The sequence below is a fragment of the Mandrillus leucophaeus genome, unplaced genomic scaffold (assembly GCF_000951045.1).
Source record: "Mandrillus leucophaeus isolate KB7577 unplaced genomic scaffold, Mleu.le_1.0 Scaffold497, whole genome shotgun sequence".
In the NCBI taxonomy this organism is placed as follows: domain Eukaryota; kingdom Metazoa; phylum Chordata; class Mammalia; order Primates; family Cercopithecidae; genus Mandrillus; species Mandrillus leucophaeus.
The window spans coordinates 1,716-26,116 of record NW_012105331.1 but is presented as its reverse complement, the minus strand read 5'-3'; the positions used below and the strand labels follow the sequence as shown (position 1 = coordinate 26,116).

General features: G+C 36.6%; 1 protein-coding gene across 1 annotated transcript in view; it reads right to left on the bottom strand.

The window, feature by feature from the left end:
* The window catches only part of LOC105550743 (dmX-like protein 2), a 37,617-nt gene extending 15,025 nt beyond the window's left edge, over window positions 1-22,592 (bottom strand). Inside the window, exons 1-11 of the mRNA XM_011995745.1 lie at window positions 22,329-22,592; window positions 16,877-17,958; window positions 16,280-16,471; window positions 14,583-14,659; window positions 12,899-13,026; window positions 11,038-11,286; window positions 7,943-8,121; window positions 2,842-2,969; window positions 2,226-2,311; window positions 1,342-1,543; window positions 52-169 (exon numbers count right to left, since the gene is read on the bottom strand). Of these exons, the coding sequence (XP_011851135.1) occupies window positions 52-169; window positions 1,342-1,543; window positions 2,226-2,311; window positions 2,842-2,969; window positions 7,943-8,121; window positions 11,038-11,286; window positions 12,899-13,026; window positions 14,583-14,659; window positions 16,280-16,471; window positions 16,877-17,958; window positions 22,329-22,578 (2,691 nt within the window). The 5' untranslated portion in view covers window positions 22,579-22,592. The remainder of the gene's footprint in view (window positions 1-51; window positions 170-1,341; window positions 1,544-2,225; window positions 2,312-2,841; window positions 2,970-7,942; window positions 8,122-11,037; window positions 11,287-12,898; window positions 13,027-14,582; window positions 14,660-16,279; window positions 16,472-16,876; window positions 17,959-22,328) is intronic.
* Between the last annotated feature and the right edge of the window lie 1,809 nt (window positions 22,593-24,401).

Sequence of the window (24,401 nt, the reverse complement as noted above, 5' to 3'; positions counted from 1 at the left end):
CTTAGAAATGTTAAAGAAAAATTACAATAGAAAATATTTTTCTCAAAATACCTCACTCTGCTTTCTTTTCTTAGTGAAAATATATCTAATAAATGTCTCTTGAAGGACTTCTTGTTTAACAAGGAAATGCCAAAGTCGTTTGACTGGAAATGCAGAAGAATCCCGGGACCTATTAAAAAAAATTAACATATCACACTATTTTAGTCTATAGAAAATATGTTTATATTTGTAGATATTTATTTTTAAAACCTTCACAATCTATTGCAAAGAAGACACAGCATTAAGCTCAACAAAACTGTACAGTTTACTTCTAATTTTTAGTTCTCCTAAAAATCATTTCATCTAGCAACTAATTCTCTAATCACACTAAATGAACCACTTAAGCTGACAAATTATTATTCTCTTTTTAAATTATACTTTATGTTGGTTCTCTTGGTTAAAGCATATCGGCAATGAATATAAGTCACAGATATCAATTCTAACAGCCTAACAAGCTAAAAAGCTTTGTTCTTTTAACCTTATTTTAATAGTAAATACTATTAATCAGGGTCCACTATCTCAAAAAAAAAAAAAAGAAAAAAAGCATGCTGCTTATCAAAAGGGACGTACATGGGCAGGCAGAAGATCAAAACATCAGTTAAAAACCTGTAATGTGTTTACTGTTAAATTACTGACAAAAGCCAGAAGCACCTTATTTGCATATATAGATTGTTAGAAAAAAAATTCTGTAAGAGTTCTGACAATAAGAACACACATATGCCGTGTGCAGTGGTGCATGCCTGTAATCCCAGCACTTTGGGAGGCCAAGCTGGGGGACTGCTTGAGCCCAGGAGTTTGAGACCAGCGTGGGCAACATGGTGAAACCCCGTCTCAGCGTGGGCAACATGGTGAAACGCCGTCCCTCCAAAAAATACAAAAAAAATTAGCCAGGTGCAATGGCACTCGCCACTAGTTCCAGCTACTCGGGAGGCAGAGGTGAAAGGATGGGTTAACCAGGAGGTTGAGGCTGCAGTGAGCTGAGATTGCACCACTGTACTCCATCCTAGGAGACACAGTGAGACCCTGTCTCAAAAAAACAAACAAAAAAACAAAAAACACCACACCAGAAATTAATACAATAAAGAATTTTTCCTTTATGTAAATGGAATGTCTATGAATTATAGATAATACTGGGAAAAAATTCTATTCAAATTTCTGATATTTTTCTTAGGGTATTCTGCTAAAAATAGGACTGCAGGTTCAAAATTATGAATGTTTTAAAGTATATTGGCATATTTAGCCAAACTGTCTTCCAGAAAAGTTAAGCTATACTCTTTATCAGCATTATAAGAGCTTTCTTACTTGAATGGGGTATTTTCAGGTTCTAGCATTGCTTTATTTCGAAGAATAGCTGGTCCAGCTCCCACTGAAAGGTCAGTTGGGTATGTGTTGATATAGTTAGCGGGTGGACCTTCAAACTGATCCATTTTCTCTTGCAAGATCTGTTCCCAGTTCTCCAAGTTTTTAATCACAGCAATACCTAATGGTGATGTAACAGGCAGCTCTACAAGGTGACAGAACACGTTATTTATTTTAATAAAAAATACTGATTATCATCCAAATATTTATAGAATCTGAATTCTGAGACAAAACCTCTGAAAATACAAATAAATCTGGAAATGTTAACGTAATACAGTTTAGATTCTTAATGCTTTCAACAAAACAGAAGTGGGTTTCTGCTCTTTCTCCATCTTCTGTGTAGAGAGTGATTCTTGATATAAACTAAAGTATTAGACTGAAGCCAGGTGTGGTGGCTCACACCTGTAATCTCAGCACTTTCGGAGGCCAAGGCAGGTGGATCGTTTGAGCCCAGGAGTTCAAGACCAGCCTGGGTAACGTGGTGAAACCTTTTCTCTACAAAAAATACAAAAATTAGCCCAGCATGGTGGCACATCTATAGTCCCAGCTACTCAGGAGACTGAGGTGGAGGATGGCTTGAGCCTACGAGGCAGCTGGCAGTGAGCTGTGATCGTACCACTGCAATACAGCCTGGGCAACAGAGCAAGACTCTATCTAAAAAACTAAAAATAAAGTCACAGATTGGAGCCTAAAATAAACAAGACTTTATAAAATATCTAATGCACTGTTTTTAAGTGCCAAAGGACCTTTTATATAGATTCTGTAAAGAGAAACTTGACGGCAATTTATTATATTTAATAACATTTATTTTTAAATTCCAAACTCACCAGAGAATTCCAGTCCAGCAATAGGAAAGAAATTCTTGACATTGTGAAGTGCTAGCTTAACCATTGTCAAATGTAGAAGAGCCCAGCTGTTCAAGAAGGAGCAAAAAAGTCTTTAAGTGAAAAATAAAATCATGGGAGAAACAGAGTGGTGTTCCCTGCCAACTGTTTAGCCCACTCTCCAACCAGAAAAAAAGCTGTCATTGAAATTTACCATGCAAAAATGACAGCTTTGTGGTCACTGAATATAAAAAGCTTGCAATACCATATTACACTTGCTGAAAATTACCTCATGGAAAAAGATTTACCACATAGTCACATGGAACCTAATAGTATACCAATAAATTATATATTAAATTCTAATAGTATATCCATGAGTTACATATTTTTTCCTCACTAAAAATGCTTGTGTTTGCATTCTCCATGAAAGCTAGTCTTTGGAGGTGGAGAAAATATTATGGAGAAATTGACCTCAAAGGTGCAGAATTTGTTACCTGGAAACGTAAGTCATTTCTTATATAAATTCAGGATAATAATGTTATTTAAAATTAATAACACTGGGATTTTCTACAAAAAGAAAAGCCAAAAAAAAAAAAAAGAAAAGAAAAGTCTTATTTACCTATAGGAATTTGGATCTTGATGCTCCTGTATTTGTGTATCTGAAAAAAAGGCATCATCTTCCTCATCACTATGAATGCTTTCATCAGAATCATATATAACACCACTATCGGACAAAGGAAGAAATGGCTGCAATAAAAGATAAAGTTATTTTTTTAAAGATTATAATTTTATAAACATAAAATATATTTTAACTATATAATTTATGTATTATATATTTAATATAGAAAATGTTTTAGTATATAATTATTTTTGCTCTAACATAAAAGTAAACATTTTAAATGGTGTCAGCATAAGTAAAAATTTTCTTTTGCAGATGATGCTACATTTACAAAAGTCAAGTTGACTAGGTAAAACTCTCAGACTCAGTAACTGAATAGCTAGATATGAAATGTGTTTAAAATCAATAGTTTTCTTCTTATAAATCAGCAATAAAAAAGTTAGAAAAGTCTAAAGAAATACAAAAGGACAACTGTGAAAGCTGTGAGACAGCTTTGTGAAGGAAATTATAAACCTTTATAAAATTATATGATGGGAAGGACTGAAATGTGTAAAAACTGTAATTCTTTGTAAGTTAATTTACATAGGCTTTAAATAATTTCAATAAAAATCCCCCTGGGAATTTCTCTTCCTATTTTGGAACTTTAAAATGATTCTGAAGTTCTTAGAGAAGAAAAAATAGATGAGATCAGCTGGGGAATTTTTTTTAAATAAAAAAATCCCATTTTTTTTTTAGTGGATATTAAACTAAGTAAGAAAAATGTAGTCTAGCAATTGACACAAAAATATAATGCAAAAATCATATACGTGTAAGAATTTAATCTGATAAAGATAACATCTTAAGTCAGCGGGAGAAAAGGAAGGATTATTTAATGAATAATAATGGAACAACTAGTTAGCTAAGTGTGGGGATGGGAAATGAAGTCTGATCCAGTCTGTTCCTCACTTTATTCTAGATAAATAAGAGGATTAAAAGTTAAGGAGGAGGAGAAAGAGAAAGAGAAAGAACAGGAGGAAACAGAGAAGGAAGGTAAAATAAATGTAAACATTTATTAGTGGAAAAGACTTCTGCTTAAAAATAATGTAATCAATAAGGAAATGTATGGATAGATCTAAGTTTTAAACTTTTAAAAATTTCTGTGCATGGTAAACTTTTTAAAACTTCAAATGCATAATAAACAAAATTTTAAAGCAAATAAACTAGAAAAAGTTTAACAAGATAAATTAATATCCCTAGATAAATAAAGTATCCATAAAAAGGAAAAACGCCATAATCTCAATAGATAATTTAGGTAAGAATATGAACAGTCAATACCTCAAACTGGAAAATCAAATGGCAATAAGATCATTAAAATTTTAATGTCACTAACAGAAAGTACAAATCATTTAATCTATCAAATTAACAAAAATGAAAAAGGAATACTTAATGCTAATAAGGGACTAAGGTCAGATGCCTCCTCTCACTATTCTCAAGAGAGTACAAATTAGTAATGTGGAAAATAATCTGGCAATACGTATTAAAAGCCTTATTTAAGTTTATAACCTTTGACCTAGTACTTCTTTTTTTTTTTTTTTTTTGAGACGGAGTCTCTCTCTGTCACCCAGGCTGGAGTGCAGTGGTGCGATCTCGGCTCACTGCCAGTTCCACCTCCCAGGTTCACGCCATTCTTCTGCATTAGCCTCTCGAGTAGCTGGGACTACAGGCGCTCACCACCACACCCAGCTAATTTTTTGTATTTTTAGTAGAGATGGGGTTTCACCGTGTTAGCCAGGATGGTCTTGATCTCCTGACCTCGTGATCCACCCACCTCGGCCTCCCAAAGTGTTGGGATTACAGGTGTGAGCCACCATACCAGCCTGACCTAGTACTTCTTAAGGAAATAATCTGCTCATGAACAAGACGTATCTTAAAAGATACTGTTCTTGGCATTATAAACATCAAATCGCTAATTAGGTAAACTACAGTGTATTCATCAAAGTGAAAAGTTACATGGTCACTATAATTGACGCTTATCTAGAAGCAATGATCAACCAAGTGAGAGTGAGCATCCCAGCATCTGACTGTAATTTCTAAATATAATTTCTCACAAAAAGGAACCAGGTTATTTAAAAAAAAAAAAAGCTTGTTCTCAGTCACGGGCAGGAAATACACATTATTAGCCTAGAATAAAACTAGAAAGCAGACAAACTCAAACACTAGTGGAATAATCTCAAAAAGATTTGGAGCCAACTGTGGAAAAGGCTCTCAGTCTCACTGGCAAAGATGGATAATCTGAGGCCCCATGAGAAAAATAACTGCAATGGATTAAAACATATAACATATGTTTAAATCTATAAGCTCATAACAAAACTGAAAGCGAAACAAAACTCACTGGCCTTCTCTGACGGATGTTTGGGAACCAACTCATCATTTTGAAAACTGGTACACAAAAGCAAAGAATAAAGCATTTATCATGTCTTTCCAACTCAAAATGTACTTCAGGGTAACTGAATAGGTTGATGAAGAGACATTCCAGCAAATAGATGAAAAATCAATGACAGGATTTTATCATCATAATTTAAAACTTTCACTGAAATAATAAATGTAGGCAAAGATCAACTAAAATCATAAAAAGCTTCCTGACAGAAACATACAAAACCACCGATAAAGTTAATTCTGCACTCCCTCTTCCTATCCAATCAGAATGAAATTGGATTTAACTTTCACTTTACAAGATTCAGAGGAACAAAATATGGTGATGCCATCGGCAAAATCCGTTGAAAAATTCTAAACGTCAAAATTCTTTCAGGGCAAACAAAAAAGGTGGGAGTTAGGTTTAAAAAAAAAAAAAAAGAGAGAGAGAAAGAGAGAGAGACGGAGGTGGAGCCTATAGATTAAAAGAGACTGAAGATGTAGCAACCACTTGCAAGGTATGAATTGTATTTTAGATCCTGATTTGAACAAATAAACTATATAAAAACATTTAAGATGCAATTGGTGATGAAATGTGAATACTGTCTGAATATGTGATAATATTGAAGAATTGTGAGTATGCTTCAGTGGATGTAACGCTACTGTAGATCTGTTTAAAATCCTCTTTTTTTCAAAAACAAATACTGAAATATTTTTGAATGAAATTTCATGGTGGATTTGCTTCCAAACAATCAAGTAGTGGGGTGAGGTATAAAATGAAACAAGACTGTCCATGAATACATAATTTCTGAAGCTACATGATGGTAGATAAAAGATTCATATGCCATTACCTCTCCTTTTGTGTATGTTGGAAGCTTTCTACACTAAAGTTTTAAAAATGATAGCTATATAAGTTTTTAATGGTATAAAAACTGTTTACCTTAATGTTAACAGAAAAAAACTACATATACGGATCCAATTATATACCTTTTTTAATCTGAGGAAAAAAGATTAGAAGTAAATTGGCCAAAACGGTAACAGTTATCTTTGCATAGATGAGTGTTATTTCCCTTCTTTATAATATTTTGCATTTTCCAAATTTTCAAAATATGTATCAGGAGGAAACATTTTTGAAAAACAAAAATTAATTTAGCACATTACCATTTACAAACCTTAACGTTGTTATCACTCACATTAATGATGCAATGAGCTTTCATTCATGGTAAATAAAAAGTTTAAAAAGGTAGGAGTGGGAACTGCCTATACATTTTTAAGAGTACTTTATTACTTCCCTGGTTTATTAGCTAAATACAATTAAGTGCAACTCAATTGGCAGCTTTAAGGGATAGGCCAGAATGACTCTGGAAGTATAACTTGGACCCTGATAGAGTGTAAACCTGGAAATCTGCACTCACAATGTGCCTAACCCTGTAGTTCTCAAACTTTAGCACACATTAGAACCATCTGGAGAGCTTGTTAAGACACAGATTGTTGTTTCTCACTCCCAGAGTTTCTGATTGAGGGGTCTGAGGGAGGACCCAAGAATTTGCAATTCAAACAAGGTCCCAAGCAATGCTGATGCTGCCGGTTCTGAGACCACACTTTGAGACCCACTGACATAACCAAAATCTTTTTTTTTTGAGACACTGTCTCAGTCCGACACCCAGGCTGGCATGCAATGGCACAATCATGGCTCACTGCAACCTTGACCTCCTGGGCTCAAACAATCCTCTCACCTCAGCCTTTCAAACAGCTAGGACTACAGGCACATACCACTGCACCTATGTTTTTAAATTTTTTTGGTAGAGACATGGTCTGTGTTGTCCAGGCTGGTCTCAAACTCCTGGATGTAAGCATCCTTCTACCTTGGCCTCCCAAAGTGCTGAGGTTACAGGTATGAGCCACTGCACCTGGCCTCAAAGTCTTTAGATAACAAAACAAAGCTTCTAAACTCACGTTGAAAGACTTTTTAAGGATCAGCTTCTTAGCATACAAAAAACGGAATGGGATCAGCACCTCAATAACTCTGAGATCTAATAAAAATCTAAAAATGGGAAGAGGCATCACTCTGGAGATGTATTCCCTAATATGTACGCACAGCAAGGTGACAACAGAGTTAACACATGTAAAGAGGGAAACATACCAATAGAAGGAGAATCATGAGCTCAAAAAAGCAAAGTGCAGAAAAGCGAATATTAGCATGCACCCACGATGGTATAAAATGGGGCTATACCAGATCTAGTCACCATGAGTACTCTGATCCCCTCAGAAGTTTCCTTTGCTCTGGGAAAACAGAGATGTATCATGGGGCCTCATCATGGCCTGATAAAACCCTCAAATGTCCATCCATCTCCTTCTATTCTAATCCCATGCTTACCAAGGGAGCCACTGATAATTAGAAGGCAGTTGCCTAGATAGTAGCTACAAGTATTCCAGTCACTAGAAAAAGATAGTGCTGATTATATAATAACCTGACTTCTGATTTATACCCAACTCCCATGTGATTTTAAGTTGTCTCCTACATCATCAAGTAACTGATCATCCTTAAATTTACTATGACTATTCAGTTTCTAGACTTAATAAATTAAATGTCTAAACTATGGTGATTCAATCCAAAAGCTACCCCATCATTCCTATGTGAGACACATGCAAGAGTTAATAAAATAGATGATACACTTATCTTATAGCTTGCATTCCTCACACTCCTTACCTTTGCAACAAAATAATCCCACATACTAAGTTCAGGAGGAATAAATTTTTCTTTGTAGGATGGTCTTTCTGCAGGCACCGGTGGTGGGGTAGCATCTTTTACAGGCCTCCCAGGGACAAGCATTCGCATGTTAAATCTCCTACGGTGTTTATCTATGTCTTCAGAAAGGACAGGAGGTGCTACATGAAGACAGAAGGAAAAAAAATCTAGCATTCATTTTCCATTGTTAATTGATAGAGTTAAGTTTTCTTTTTATCCTACTCTTGCCATGTTTTGGTCTAGACTAAATTACTTATTCCTGTGCTTCTAAACTTTTCTAGTTACTGAATCAGCTTTCCCGCAGTCAAGGCAGAGATGCAGATGGAGATAAAGCATTAAAGCATATCTTGCCATGTGCTCCATAAAATACAGATTAAAGTAATTCTATATAAAATATACTAAATAAGTGGTATATTCAATAAATATTAAAGTGAGTGATTGACTGATTACCCCTGGCTATGAGGTTCAAGAAAGATTCACTGACTACGTAGAATTTAATAGTGTGCCTTAAAAGAAGGGCGAAAGTTCGATGGGAAAATGGAAAAGGGCAACATAAACAAATAATCAAAGGTTTGGGTAAATGAGGAGTCAATTATTTTTGGTAGACAGGAGTTAAGGAGGGAAGTAATATCGACAACAAAGTCCAGAGTTAGGTTAGGACAAGTCTGTGGCTATGAAGCTGGGAACTTGTGTTTTGGGCAGTTCTCACTAACACTTCTTAAGCTTTAGTCACACAATGAAGTATGGCTTGTCTGATCAATTAGAGAGGAAGATGGAAGATGACATAAGAACGGCCTGCACTAATATGGTGGGTGGTAAAAAGTAGAAGGGTTGCATATGAGTGATACACAAAAGAAATAGCAAAAGGATTCAGGAATTGGATATGAGAGGGCGAGAAAGTAGAAGTTAACCTGCTCCTCTCCTTAAACCTCCCCATCACAGAAAATAATTTTATCTCAACTCTTCTTTCTTCCCTACCCCACACAATTCATCAACAAATCATTGGCTCTAACCTCAAACTATATCCAGAATATGATCACTTTTCATTCTGACCATAACTAACAACCTAGGATAAATCACCATTATTTTTTAATTGAGGCAACATTTACACAACATAAAATTAACAATTTTAACGTGTACAATTCAGTGACATTTAGTACATTTAACATGTCATGCAACCACCACCTCTATCTAGTTCCAAAGCATTCTTCTCACCCCAAAAGGAAACCCTATATCCAATAAGCAGTCACTCCTTATTTCTCCCTCCCACTAGCCCATGACAACTAAATCTACTTTCTGTCTCTATGGATTTACCTATTCTGGATATTTCATATAAATGGAACCAGACAATATGAGACTTTTTGTGTCTGGCTTCTTTGGCTTAGCCTATTTTTGAAGTTCATACAGATTATAGTATGCATTAGTACTTCATTCCTTTTATAGCTGAGTAACACTGCACTGCACGTATATACCATACATACTTTGTAGATCCTTTCATCCTTGATGGTAACCCACAATTATCTTTTAAGTGGACTAGCCTCCCCACTACCAGGCTCCCTACTCTTATTTATGTTACCCAGTCTATTCTCCACAAAGCAGCTAGAGCGGTTCTTTTGAAAAGGTGAATCAGATTATGTCACTCCTTTCTTTCTTTAGAACAACTAACACTTTTACCATGATCCTAAAGGACCTTATTCCCACAACTTTTCTATTCTCATCTCCTACAACACTCCCCCTCTTCACGAGAGCCATGATGGTCCCCGGGTAGTTCTTGGAAAAGGCCAAACTCAATTCTACCTCGGGACCTTTGCATTCATCTGCCTGGAATGCTCTGGTCTCAGATATCCACATGGTGTGACTCCTAACTTCCTTACAGCTCTGCCCAAATACTATCTCATCAGAAACATGTCTTCCAACCCCCTTAACTAAACTGGTCTATTCCCATTCCCTCATCACTCTCTTTCCACTTACTCCGTTTTTATCACAGTTCTTATCATACCTGAAATGTCATTTGTTAATTGCCTGATAGGTGTTAAGGGAATAAATTAATGCAAATATAAATATGTACTGGCAGGTTTTAAGCATGGATGATTTGATGGATAAATTACCACGAACAAAAAATCAGAAAACTCAGGCAGAGAAATAAACAATTTTGAGGAAACACTTTTAAGTTTAAAGTGGACTACAACCAAGCAGCAAGAAAGAGATTCAGAGAAATGGAAGCAGTGGGAGTTGATGAGATCATCTCCCTTACAATGACTTACACAGGAACCTATTTAACTCAATCACAGACAATGAAGACAGAGGTTAGTGTCATTTAAACTTGTGTGTCACTGATTCCTCATCTGTAATATGTCCATTTCTAAAGATGAATTAAGATGATTTCTATATATGAGCATCAAGATAGAAATCTTTCCTGTGGCATCAGTCTATACCCTCACCATATCCTACCATCTTCAAAAGTGGGATGAAAAATATATTCTGGTCCATGAGGGAAGAAAAAACACACAAGGAAAATGGAATAATACTATCACATTGAAGACTAAGGGAACATATTTTAGAGAATAAAAATAAAATAGAATTTTGAAACCATGTGTATGATCAGAATGGCTATCTTGCACATGACCATACATTTAATCTGAAACCAAATGCTGGTATGCACTAAAGATTTTGAACACTTATTTAAATTTTCTTTCTGTAATTAAGAACTATCCTTTTTGTTTTTGTTTTCATTTTATTTTCTTAGGAACTATCCTTTTTGTATGACTTTGTTTCTTAACGTTGTTTCTGTATTTATCTTTTTACCTTTCCTCTATTTTTAATCTTCTTCAAACATGTCCTGCTTTATCAACCTCAAAAACATTATTTCTATAAAAATAAAAGTAACAAACTATATTTTTATTATATCATGGGTTTAATTATTTGCTGTCATAACAAGAGTGGTTATGCTTTAAGCATCGCTTATTTTCAAAGTGAAATTTCTTAAAACATTAAAAAATTTTAACATTCAAAATTATTAACATTTACATACATTACTGGTATCAAACTTATCTTACCTGAAATATTTTCTGATTGTCTTCGAGGTTTCACAACAAGTTTTACACCGCCTCCAAAAACAGCAGCCCACATTCGATTATTTAATGGGTGGGCTGCAAGCCGAAATAATTCATTGGAGGAATTTGTAGCAAGAGCATGTATCAATAAACTTAAGTAAACAGCAACAACAGCTTCACATAACAAAATGTTCAGTTTTGGCTGGTCTTCATCTTGGGCTGAACTCAAGAGATTAATAAGTGAGCTCACACCTATAAGGGAACATAAAATCATAAGAAGTATGTCAGGATGAAGAACCAGAAGGAAAAAACATCCAAATTTGCAACTTATCCAAAATTATGCATTTATATTTTACAAAATATTTCCATAATTTGAGCAATAAAATAAATAATGATAAGAATGGATTAGAGCCTATAAAATAAAATCATCCATTTGTCTACAATGATATAATAAATGAGTAGAGGACCAAAGGTGAGAAGGGGAAGCTCTTTCTTACAGTAGAAGTTCAACTAATACATAAAATGAGTGATAGTGGTAGAAAATCACCGTCTAGTAACCCCACAGTAATATGATTCAGGCAAACATCATCACTAGATGCTAAAATTAGCAAGTGAAAGTATAATATTTTACACAGTCTCAAACTCTTCACAAGATACTGATTAATTACAAAGGAAAAAAAGTAACTTTACAATGGAGAAACTTGGCAGAAACCACCTTACCAAGTGATCAAAGTTAATAGCAGTTGGGGCCAAATGACATCATATGCCTCTTGATACCTCCTACTGAGAAAGGCACATCTTTTTTGTGGTATCCCTGCCAAAAAATACGTAACTTAAATCCAACATTAAGAAAAAAATCAGGGCTGGGCACGGTGGCTCACACCTGTAATCCCAGCACTTTGGGAGGCCGAGGCAGGTGTATCACCTGAGGTCAGGAGTTCAAGACCAGCCTGACCAATACGGTGAAACCCCATCTTTACTAAAAATACAAAATAATTAGCTGGGCGTGATGGCGGGCGCCTGTAGTCCCAGCTACTCAGAGGCTGACACAGGAGAATTGTTTGAACCCAGGAGGCCAGAGGTTGCAGTGAGCTGAGATTGCACCACTGCACTCCAGCCTGGGAGACAGAGCAAGACTCTGTCTCAAAAAAAAAAAAAAAAAAAAATACACTTAGATACACGCAAGTGAGTGAGAGAGAAGAAATGAATGATAAAGCAAGCATGGTAAAATATTAACATTTGAGGAATCTGGGTGAAATTTAGTATTATGTTTGCAATTTTTGCAAGTCTGAAATTATTTTGAAATAAGAGGTTAAAATGAAAACAATGTGTTTCTATAAGGCAATGGTTAAAGTAATCTGAAATATACACTTAAGGTACTGAAGAGAGTGGAGAAGTTTTGAAATAACTGAGGTAGAGAATGAGAAAGAGAGCCAACCAGAAAAAAAGGACTGTCAGACTGCATGATATATGTACCGTAGAACAGTCACTCCTACCCCAATACATAAATTTACACGCCTAAGAACAACTATATTTTCTCTGGTATGTCTGTGATTTTCTAAGACTCTAATTCAAAATTCCTAAGAAAGATAATGTGCTCCATCCTTATGAAGGATGTTAAGACATTGCTTTTTTACGTTGCTTAACATAGCTGGTTTTATGAAGCCTTAACTTCCTGAGTCTTCAGACAATACTGCAGTACTTCATAGTTCCTAATCCATAGCAGAAAAATATCATCAAAAAACAAAGAAAGCAAGAAACCACTCACTAAATCCAGCAACAAGCAGGAAACTGGTCAGCAGACTTTTAAGAAGAAATTGCCAAATAGAAGATTTTTTTTTTTTTAAATCACTTAAATTCTCACCAGGCCACTGAGCAGGAGATGAATTTGGTGTTGCGTGTTCTTCAATGCTTTCTGTCCTTAGTCTTCTACGATCACTTAAAAGAAGTCCTTGATAAGCCATTCCTGTAAACTGATTTCCTTCTGTTTGACTGCTAAAACAAATATGTTTAGTTATTTATCATTGTAAGAGAGGTAATAAAAAACTGCACTTTATGCACATCATCTATTTTAGATGGCTACTTTAAGAAACAAAAATTCTTAAAATGCATTCACTGTTCTAAAAAAAATTTATTTTAGAAAATTATTGAAATTAGTTACAAATGCTTATTTTTTTTTTTAAACAAAATAACAAATTTTACTATGTTGGGCAGATGACATTTATTCCTTTAGAATTTTCTCCAGATGCCACTTTAATACTTTAAAATCTTTTCTATTTGCAGTAATTTTTATTTTGTGTTTTTACAAAGTCTGAGGCAAGGAGACTACTGTTGGTACTAGGATATAGTAGGCAGAAAGTTTCAGGGTACTAGTGGGTTGCATTTCTTTTCTCAAAAGTTGTGCAAGCTTAACTCTAAATTAAAATATGAACTAAAACCTGGAGAATCATATTTTAGAAATACCTAAACCTGAAACTAAATGTCCCTAAATATTGTTTAATAATATTTACTTCCCTCTCTATAATTGCTATCTTTGTGAAGCTGGGGAAAATATAAAAGCAGAAAGTCAAGCTAAGTCTAGTAAATCATAGCTGACCAACTGGAAAATACATATTTAAAAACAATGTATTTGCATTTTCATTTGGTGCCATTTTAATGGTGACTGACATCAAACAAGTTATCTTTGATCATTTAGATGACAACAGTCAACTAAATCAACTTCTTTCCTTATTTATATTTCTAAACTTTCGAGTTATTTAGACACAGCCTTAATTAGGTTACAATCAGAGTACAGGCCATTTTGATAGATAATTCTTTACTTGATACCAAATGCTCCCACAAAAGGCTGCTACCATTACAAGAAAGAAAGCTAGACATACATTTAATATCAATTTAATGTGAATCTACTATTATAAACTTTTCATTTATTAACATAATTCATTTAAATCTAAGTTATCTTTCCAAGTGATTCAATTTCTTGCTACTTATATTGCTCTAGTCATTAAAATGCAAAGTACATACTAATGAAGGCAATTTTACATTAGGAAAAATTCAGTCCCTTTCTTCTAATTGATATCACTTCCAAAGACTTTTACATCATATGTAAATGGGTAGGTAAAAGTAATTTAAATAATTCCATTTTAGAAATGTACTTTTTCAGTTTTCAAAAGCATTTTTATTTCAATGGATAATTAGCTAAATAAATAGCTGCTAATCCAATACAAAAAGAAATTGTTTCTAAGGAAAAACAACTAGAAAATTTCATATTATAACTTATTATGGACAGTAAACTCTTCTTTCTTCAAAACAAAAAAGATGGTAATGATGGTAATTTACATTTACTGTTTGTTACTTTATTTCTCTGTGACTACTAGGTGATAACTAAACAAATAATTATTTTATTTCTGATTCTCTCTCATCTATTAAAATATCATGGCAGTCATATTTAGGGATTTTTCAGGCCCTAGGAAATAGAAACTTAATATAACTCTGGAACAGTTTAATTGTTTTTGCTGTATTAATACTATTTTGGGTGATTTTTTTTTTACCTGTAGCTATGACTGTCACATAATGCTTGGTAAATTGATGCAGAAAGTGATGCTGCTAGTGAATGAAGTGTGTGCACCTAAAACCAAAACAGCCACAATTACATTTTGTACTAACATTTCTACACAACAGTAATATTTCAAAAATTAGAAAACATCCAGGAAACCTAGCAACATCATAAATAAGACTGAATCCTAGATGAGACTACTAACTCTGCTTTAAATCTCCTAAAGTAACTCTCACCCACCTTTATACACATGCCACAACAAAGCTGATTGTTTCAGACACATTTTAATCACATTTACTTACTGTGAGCCTGCCGTTTACCAGGCCCTGAGCAAAGTGCTAATGTTTGTATTACAGGGATTTGTCCTAGCCTAACAACTAGCTTACTAGCTTAAATAGTAATATTCAAAAAAAAGCAGAAGCAAAATAAAAATAGAATTTTCAGAGCTTTTATTTAAGCTCGCCTCATGAAATTCACCTTGTTGAAAATAAAGACTTGATCTTATCAATAAAAATGAATTAAATCTTTTTAGTAAATGTATCAATCACTGTGTGAAACAGCTAATTTTCCAGAAAGTAAGTAATTTACTTGGTACTCATGAATTGAGGATAGTCTTAGAATTTTACATTTAGAAAGTTTTAAATATTTCCGTATAATTAAAAAAAAAAAAAACACCCTGAAATGCTATACTGAATCAATATTTTCAGACTCACAAAATCTTGAAATTTGAAGGGACCTTAGAAACAGTTTCATATGTTATACAGATTACTCTTTGAAAGCCTTACCCAAATTTCTAGGAACCAGAAATGTTTACTTCGAATTCATATGCTTTTTATGCCTTTTCTGCATGTCCCTATTCACATAACAAATGCTTTAAATAATCTCTGCTAAAATACTAATATAGGTTAATTCATACTATGGATGAGAAGTCCCTAATTGATTATAACCAGGCCTTTAGAAGAATGTACCGCCAGAGATTAAATGTGCTTGTCAAACAAAACAAATAAAAAATAAGAAAACGGGGGATCTGAATTGTGCGTCAGCCACTAGAACTGGAAAAAGCATAGCACAAATACACTTAGGCTGGGACAGTGGAAGTCTGATCAGCTCCCCAGATCCTGCCAAGCTCCCTAGTGTTTCCTGGACTGTATCAGTTTTTAAGATCTTGGCACGGGGTATCAATATAGTTTGCGATAGTAACTGCCGAAACCCTGATTGCCTCTAACTATTGCCTCCAATAAACACAACCACCAAGGAAACAGTAATAAGGACACTCTCTCTGGGACCATTTGTGACCAATCACGGTTCCCTTCCAGATACTCCCCAACTTATATTTTCATAATATCTTGGCGTGTAAACAAATAATCGTAAATATTTCCAACTTAATGGTTCATTTAAGGGGAATGGAGGATCTAGAGGGATATTAAGTGGCAAGAATACTGTCAAGAAAATTAGTTTTATTGCCAAAAGTATTTGTCTGTCTTAAAGGAAGACAATAATTTTTCCAGAAGTAAGAACACTTGCTTTTAAATTACATTCATTGGACAAATAGTCTTGAACTGATCAGGAGTGAGAAAGGTAGCACATAAGAGCACATTAAAACATTTCCTCTAAGTTCAAATTAAAAGACAGGTATAACATATTTACCTTCTCAGTGTGTATAATATCAAATGATCATAAACTTTACATTACCTTCACATCTTCAATACTGGGATGAGGTGGTGTTTTCATCTGAACAATAGTATAAAGTATATCATGGATGTGATTATTTAAGTACAATACAGGATTAGCTATGACTGTTTTTGTTGACGCAATACTTGCTGAAAGCAGAGGTAGGGTGGTAGGCAGTGGTAGTGGAGACTGGAGCTGCTTTACTGTAGTTTCCTGTGGGTGATAGTGAATTATTTTTTTCAAAGTAGTTAAAAAAATTTCATCAATTATCTGATAGAAATACTGGTGATAAACATTGTGTAAAGGGAGTATGTTCGATCACTAATTTTACACAAATTTATTGAGTACCCAGTATGTACCAGGTACTATGCTAGATGTAGATGGTATATAAAGAGAAATATGACACAAGAATACTCTCAAGCTTTTAAGCCTACTCCTTGTTAACAAAACTTCAGTCTAAGACCACATAGAGTATAAATATCTGCCTCCTATAAAGAAAGGAGCTGAACATATTTAGATTAACTAGTAAAAAGTAGTAAAAGAGCTTTATAGCTATAACTGCAAGAGCTACTGAAATTATTGAAATAACCAAGATTGGAAAAAAAGTGATATTCACACCTGTTGTGATTCTTGTAGCAAAAATTTGAGTTCCATCCTTACTGAAGCCAGACCACCACCTTGGGCCCCATGAAGGCTACAGTAGCTGAGAAACACTCTCAGGAGATCTTGGTTTTTCTGCAACCACGACTTTCGTCTTTCTGCATGCTCTCGTTTGGCCTGCAATCTTCTTCTTTCTATTTGATGGCGCTCATAGGAACCAATATCTGGTTTGTCTACCATTTCTTCCTGATCCAGTAGATCACTCTCTACTTTGGAATATGTCTTACTAGAATATTCTTTAATAACTGATTCATGATTACATATCTCATGCAAGGCAGCAATTTCCTTTTCAAGCCAGTTGTAGAGTTGAAATCTGAGTTTCCCTCCATCTACTTCATAACCTGTAGCCAATGTTCTTAATTCAGTCATAAGGATCTTTAAACAAGCTCTGAATTTTAGTTGCTCAGCAATCACATCAACTTCAGTATCACCTTCAGGACCATCCTCTTCCTGAGGTGTTAATAACATGTTAGGGTCTGAGGCCTTCTGATCTGATTGTTTATCTTTTTCCCTGGCATCTGTACTTTTCATCACTAAACCAACAGCATCTTCTTCCTCTTCATCTAAGGCACTGTCGTGATCTTCACCCCAATCAAGATTAAGAGGTTCCTCATCAACTTTTACTACTGGCTGACTCCAGTCATACTGTGATGAAGTTACATTTGACCAATCAATACCAGAACTTCCACTGCCATCACTCAGAGCTTTTGATTGTGAAGGTACATCATCCATCTTGTGAGAAATGAAGTCAGGCTGATCTTTTTTTGCAGATAAGGCAGATGTTTTGGTTACTTTTGGAATTTTGGAGAGTACCTCCAAGGCTAAAACAGGGCATCCAACTTTAAAATGAGCATTTGCAGTGGTAAAGAATAATTTTCTTTCTATGAGGTTAATTTTATCAACAAAGTTCTTCTCAGTTTTGAGACCTAAGGTTGCCAAAGTTCCTTCAGGGGAGGCAAGATTTCTTCGAATAAGCAAAGGATGAGTTCGAAGGTAGTTATAAAAACTAAATGCCACTGGGTTACAAGACTTGATGATAACTATGGAAATCAAGGAGATAAAATCACAAAGCATTATGTTAATACGTATTTACATTACAAAATAATAAAATACGTCAGCATTTCTTAAAAAAAACAACATGTAAATATTAACCTACGATAGGTTAAACTATGGCACATACAATCATTAAAACGGTACAGCTGAAATAAAAAGAATTTCCCAATATGCTATGGAGTGATTCCCATCACTATAAAATGATGTCCAGGATACACTAAGAAAAAGAAGATGCAGAAAGTACATGTAGTAACCACCTTTTATCTATATAAGACAGTGAAGAGGAAATACAAATACACACCCATGCATATTGGCTTATCTTTTTTAAATGGAAGACAAACACAAAAAAATTTTAATTGATTCCTTAAAAGGGGAGAGCAAAACAGAGGAAAAAAGCTAGATTCCTCTGAAAATACACTGGTTTTATATATTTTATTTCAACACCATGTCAACATTTTACATAATTTTAAAATAAAATCAAATCTAAACCACAATTCACAAAAGGTAAAATTAAACAAATCAATCTATCGAGTTGGTAGCATAATCACACAGAGATGAAATCTAAAAAGTGAGTTAAAAACAAGTAATTTGACTGTACATCCTTAGCAGAATGCACCATAAAACCAAAAAAATCTGCAAAAAAGCTTAAATTATGCTCAGAATCATGTTATTATAAAAATATCTGTATTATTATTCTGAAACTTATATGCACACAGATAGCAAATAAGTACATTCATGCCATGAGAATTCAAGCATTTCATTATAAGACACAAACTTGACATCTAAGAAGAAAGAACCCTATAATCTACATGTGCATGAGAAATATCAGGGTAAACTCCTGAATTCTTAAGGAAAAAAAATTCCCTAATTCCATTCATTGCAACAGTCTAGAAATTATGACAAGATTAGTACCAATGAGGATCCCAGTGCCCAGACTATAGTTTCTAAATATTACTCCCCACTAAAAGGAAGCAGAATGCTTTGGAGGAATGGTCATTTCCAGGTCTGGGGCAGGAAATGTACAAGATGAGCCTGAAACATTCTGTAATACCAGAAAGCAAGAAAACTATCAAGAAATAATGCCAGAATAATTCAGAAACCTGAAGAAGCTCCATTTGTGAAAGACAGAACAATCTGAGCATCCATAAAAACAAACCAAGAGAATGATGTCAGCAAGATGGCTGACTAGACACACCTGGCATTCATCCTCCAAAAAGAAAGGATCAAGGCAATGAATAAACAGCTAAGATTTGACTGGAGTGTCAAAGGGAGAGCACTAGAGTGCAGCAGGGGAGTGGAGATGCACCTGTGGTGACTGCAAGTCTAGGACAGCAGTGTGGAGGTACCCAGCCTCTGCAGCCCTATCTCCCCTACCCAGACTGGATCTGCCCACAGTCAGGAAGAACTTCTCATTGCAGAGGGGAAAAGGTAAACAGAAGATCCCCACTAGCCCTCATGGCCATCACAAACATCTACAGTCCTTACAATAGAAGAATCCCACAGTACTTGCAAACCCTGTGTCCAGTTTGGAGAGATGTCAGAAATTCATGCAACTGCATTGCCCCAGATTAGGAGCATAAAGTGTGTGCCCTCCACCTACTGCCAGTGAGCCAAGCTGCTGCAGCAAAGTACTATCTTGAGACCAGTCACCTCTGGCATGCGCACTGCTCTGGGGGCCAGGAGTCACTGTACCTCTCCAACACTGGGGCCTCATCTTCATTCCAAGCCCACATGGGTAGCTGAATGCTACAATCCCAGCTATGCAGAGCCTACGTCCACGATTGGCTATGACTTTGGTCCTGCATGGCAGGGAAATCAACCCCTACCATCACGCTTTTAGTCAGAGAAACAATCTGGCAGTCTTGCCCAGGGTGAACCTGCCCTTGAGCCAGCTAAACCACTACATACATACCCTCCCCCAAATGAGAGACGTCCCCAAGCCTATGAGCAGCTGATATGCCCCTGGGCCAGCAAAGAAGCTACATGCCCACACTCAGGACCTCAGAAACAGCCTGCAGCACCCCTGCTCCCTGAACTCAGAGTTCTGGCCTGCCAAAGGCCCTGTGCCTGCAATCAAAGCCCAAGAAATAGTCCTTCAGGCCGCCCCTGGCAGCACACCACCAGGCCAGCCAAGCAGCCAAGAGCCCATTTCCACGGCCCTGTGGGCTATCCCTGGTGGACACATCCCAGCCTGGTCAAACAGTCCTGCAAGCTGCCCGCAGTGTGCACACCCCTTAGCCAGTTGAACAGCCTTGCACCAGCCTCAGACCGGAGAAATAGCACCATAGGCCCGTAGCAGAAATGCCCCCATGCCAGCTGAGCAGCCTTATGCCCACACCTCAGGCCTGAGGAGCAGCCTGACTGCCACCCCAGCCAACATAGTCCCAGAACAGCTGAGCAGCCCTGCACCTGCATCACAGGTATACAAATAACCCATGGGCAACACCCTGCAGAAACACCCCCAGGCCAGCTGAGCAGCCATGCAATCATGTCATGGGCCTGAGAAACAGCCTTGTCCCCACCCCCAGGAGACAAAATCCCAGGCCAGCTGAGTAGCCATGAGCCCACATATGAGGCCTGAGAAACAGACCTGCAGGCTGCTTCTGGCAGGCACACCTCCAGGCTGGCCAAGTGACCATGTACCCACACTCCTGGCCAGAGTAACAGACCTGTGGCCCCAATCCCAGCCAACCAGACCCTAAGCTGATTGACCCATTGTGTGCACATATGCACCCCGACCTGACAAACTGTCCAACAAGCCCATCCTGGCAAAGCTACATGACCATCACCGCAAACTCAGCCTAGGCAACTGAGAGGATTGCAAATGCCACTAATGTGGATTACAGCTGAAGAAGCTACATGGAGACTACACTACTGTATCCATCTAACCAATGCACTCCACCACACCAACACCTGAGGACCTATTCATAATAACAAGTCTTTCCCTATAAACCCCACTCCATAAAATTAGAAGAGGCAACTTTTTCCACCAGATGCATAGGATCAATGTAGAAACACACCAACCATGAGAAAGCAAGGAACTATGACACCAAAGAAAAAAATGGAAAGGAAAATACTAATTCTCCAGTAATAGACTCCAGTCATAAGGAAACATATGAAATGCCAGAAAAATAATTAAGGAAATCATAGTCTTAAGGCAACTCATTCAGATACAAAAAGAATACAGATATACAACTAAAAGAAATCAGGAAAAGAATTCATGATGTGAATTTGAAATTCACCAAAAAGAAAGGTATCATACAAAAGAATCAAACAGAAATACTAGAGGTAAAAAATTCAATGAATGAAATAAAAAAATAAAATCAAGAGCTTCAACAACAGACTAGACCAAGCAGAAGAAAGAATGTCTGAACTTGAAGATAGGTCTTTTGAAATAACTCAGGCAGACCAAAAAAAAAAAAAAAAAGAAGAAGAAGGAAGGAGGAGGATGAGGAGGAACAGGGAAAAAAATAATGAAGAATGCCTAAAGGATTTATGGGACACCATTAAGTAAACAAATATTCATATTATGGGCATTCCAGAAGAAGAAAAAGGAAAAGGTGAGGAAAACATACTAAATAAAGTAACAGCCCCAAATTCCCAAGTCTTGGGAAAGAGACAGGCATCTAGGTCCAGGGTGCTCAAATAATCCCAGATAGATTCAACCTAAAAAGATCCTCTCCAAGGCACATGGTCAAGTTGTCAAATGTCAAAGACAAGGATCTCCTCATTTTTATTCCCAAAAGGCAGTCAGTGACCAATGACCAGTATTTCATTTCTTATGATTTGTTTCAGGAAACAACCAAAGGAAATGGAGGAGGCAGACACAACATGTGTGCACATTCAGGTGCATGTGTGTACAACATATATATGTCAAATGCAACAAGAACCACACTGCTGTGCATCTTACTTTTTTCACTTAAAAATACAGCACATATTAACACATCTATCTACCTCAATTTTTAATGACACACTGATTCTATATGTGGATATATTAAAATGTATTTAACTATTCTACTGACAAAAACTTAAAATGTTCCATTCCTTTCAAATTATTGCTAACAATGCTGATAAATATCCTTAAGTGCTTGTAATATCTAAATTATTTAGGACAACAAGGAAAAAAGAAAATTTACCACAGAGGCATAAAGTTTTTGTATGCTTGTTAAATATATATGTAATTAGAATAGGATGGTAATCCTATCTAATCCTTTAGCCACACAAGAAATTTTAATAATAAATTCTCAAAGTTGAAAAGCAAATCTGGTAATGATTTTTCTTAATCTAAGTGAACATTAGTTCAGAAAGTGTCTCTTCCTTTAAAAAACAAAAAAAAGAAAACCACAAAATGTCCTACCTTGATGTTCATCATCCTCCTTTGGTGTTTGTTCCAGTAATGTGTCCAAGGCTCGGGTGTAATCTTTCATTACCCAATAGGCAAGACTACGCAGGAAAGGATCAGGATGTAATCTTTTGCAACTGAATCCTGAGCCATCCTTTTGGCAACCCAAAATCTTCTGATTTAGGATGGATATATAAGTGGATGAAGTCTCAAATTCAGATTCATATAAACGGGCAATAACCATGGCTAGCTGAATATCTTCCATTTTTTCAAGACATACCTGTAAATTTAAATTTTAATACTTATCTTATTTAATGATAATTAGAGAGACGAAATATCCCATCAATACCCTGAAATTATCTACCATTTATATTCTCATGGTGGGGGAAGAGACAGTGAAGGGTAGTTAAATGATTGATAGGAGATTAAGGAATAGCAAAAAGAGTAACAGGTTGGAACTTAGTAGCTTCCAAACTAGACAGATCATGCTTTATAAAATAAGCATGAAACAAAGTATATTAATATCATCTCAGACTTAGATCAATTTAAATAACATTCATTTTTAAAGTAAATACTACATACAACACTAGAATTTATATACCACTTCCCCTTAATTTCCAAATATATTTCTGCATAAACATAATTATTACTATCTGCCTCATATTTAAATAGTAAATAACTTATGAAATAAAGCCACATGTTCTATTCATAGTCTCTGGGAGCCTATATGCTAATGCAACTACCAGTTCTGAGCATTTGAGGTCATTCAGGCAATATGAGCATCTCTCAGTCAACACTTGTCTTTGCTTGAATATCTTCTAAGCTAACCTTCCAATTTTAAAATCTTAAGTACTGATAATCGGCGCCCAAGATGGCCGAACAGGAACCGCTCCAGCCTCCAGCTCCCAGCATGAGTAACACAGAAGACGGGTGATTTCTGCATTTTCAACTGAGGTACCGGGTTCATCTCACTGGGGCATGTGGGACAGTTGGCGCTGGTCTGTGGGTGCAGCCCGACCAGAGAGAGCTGAAGCAGGGCGAGGCATCACCTCATGTGGAAAGCGCAAGCGGGAAGGGAACTCCTTTTCCTAGCCAAAGGAAACTGAGACAACAACACCTGGAAAATCAGGTAACTCCCACCCTAATACTGTGCTTTACCAAGGGTCTTAGCAAACGGCACACCAGGAGATTATATCCCACACCTGGCCCAGAGGGGCCCATGCCCACAGAGCCTCCCTCATTGCTAGCACAGCAGTCTGAGATCTAACTGCAAGGTGGCAGCGAGGCTAGGGGAGGGGCGCCCGCCATTGCTGAGGCTTAAGTAGGTAAACAAAGTCGCCAGGAAGCTTGAATTGGGTGGAGCCGACCACAGCTCAAGGAGGCTGGCCTGCCTCTGTAGACTCCTCCTCTGGGGACAGGGCATAGCTAAACAAAAAGCAGCAGAAACCTCCGCAGAGGTAAATGCCCCTGTCTGACAGCTTTGAAGACAGCAGTGGATCTCCCAGCACGGAGGCTGAGATCGGGAAACGGACAGACCGCCTGCTCAAGTGGGTCCCTGACCCCCGAGTAGCCTACCTGGGAGAGATCCCCCACTAGGTGCAGACTGACAACTCACACCTCACACGGTGGGGTACACCCCTGAGATGAAGCTTCCAGAACAAGAATCAGACAGCAACACTTGCTGTTCAGCAATATGCTATCTTCTGCAGCCTCCGCTGCTGATACCCAGGCAAACATGGTCTGGAGTGAACCTCAAGCAAACTCCAACAGACCTATTGCTGAGGGTCCTGTTAGAAGGAAAACTAATAAACAGAAAGGACACCCCACCAAGACCCCATCAGTACATCACTATCATCAAAGACCAAAGGCAGATAAAACCACAAAGATGGGGGAAAAGCAGTGCAGAAAAGCTGGAAATTCAAAAAATCAGAGCACATCTCCCTCTCCAAAGGAACGCAGCTCATCGCCAGCAAGGGAACAAAGCTGGACAGTGAATGACTTTGACGAGTTGAGAGAAGAAGGCTTCAATTGATCAAACTTCTCAGAGCTAAAGGAGGAACTACATAACCAGCACAAAGAAACTAAAAA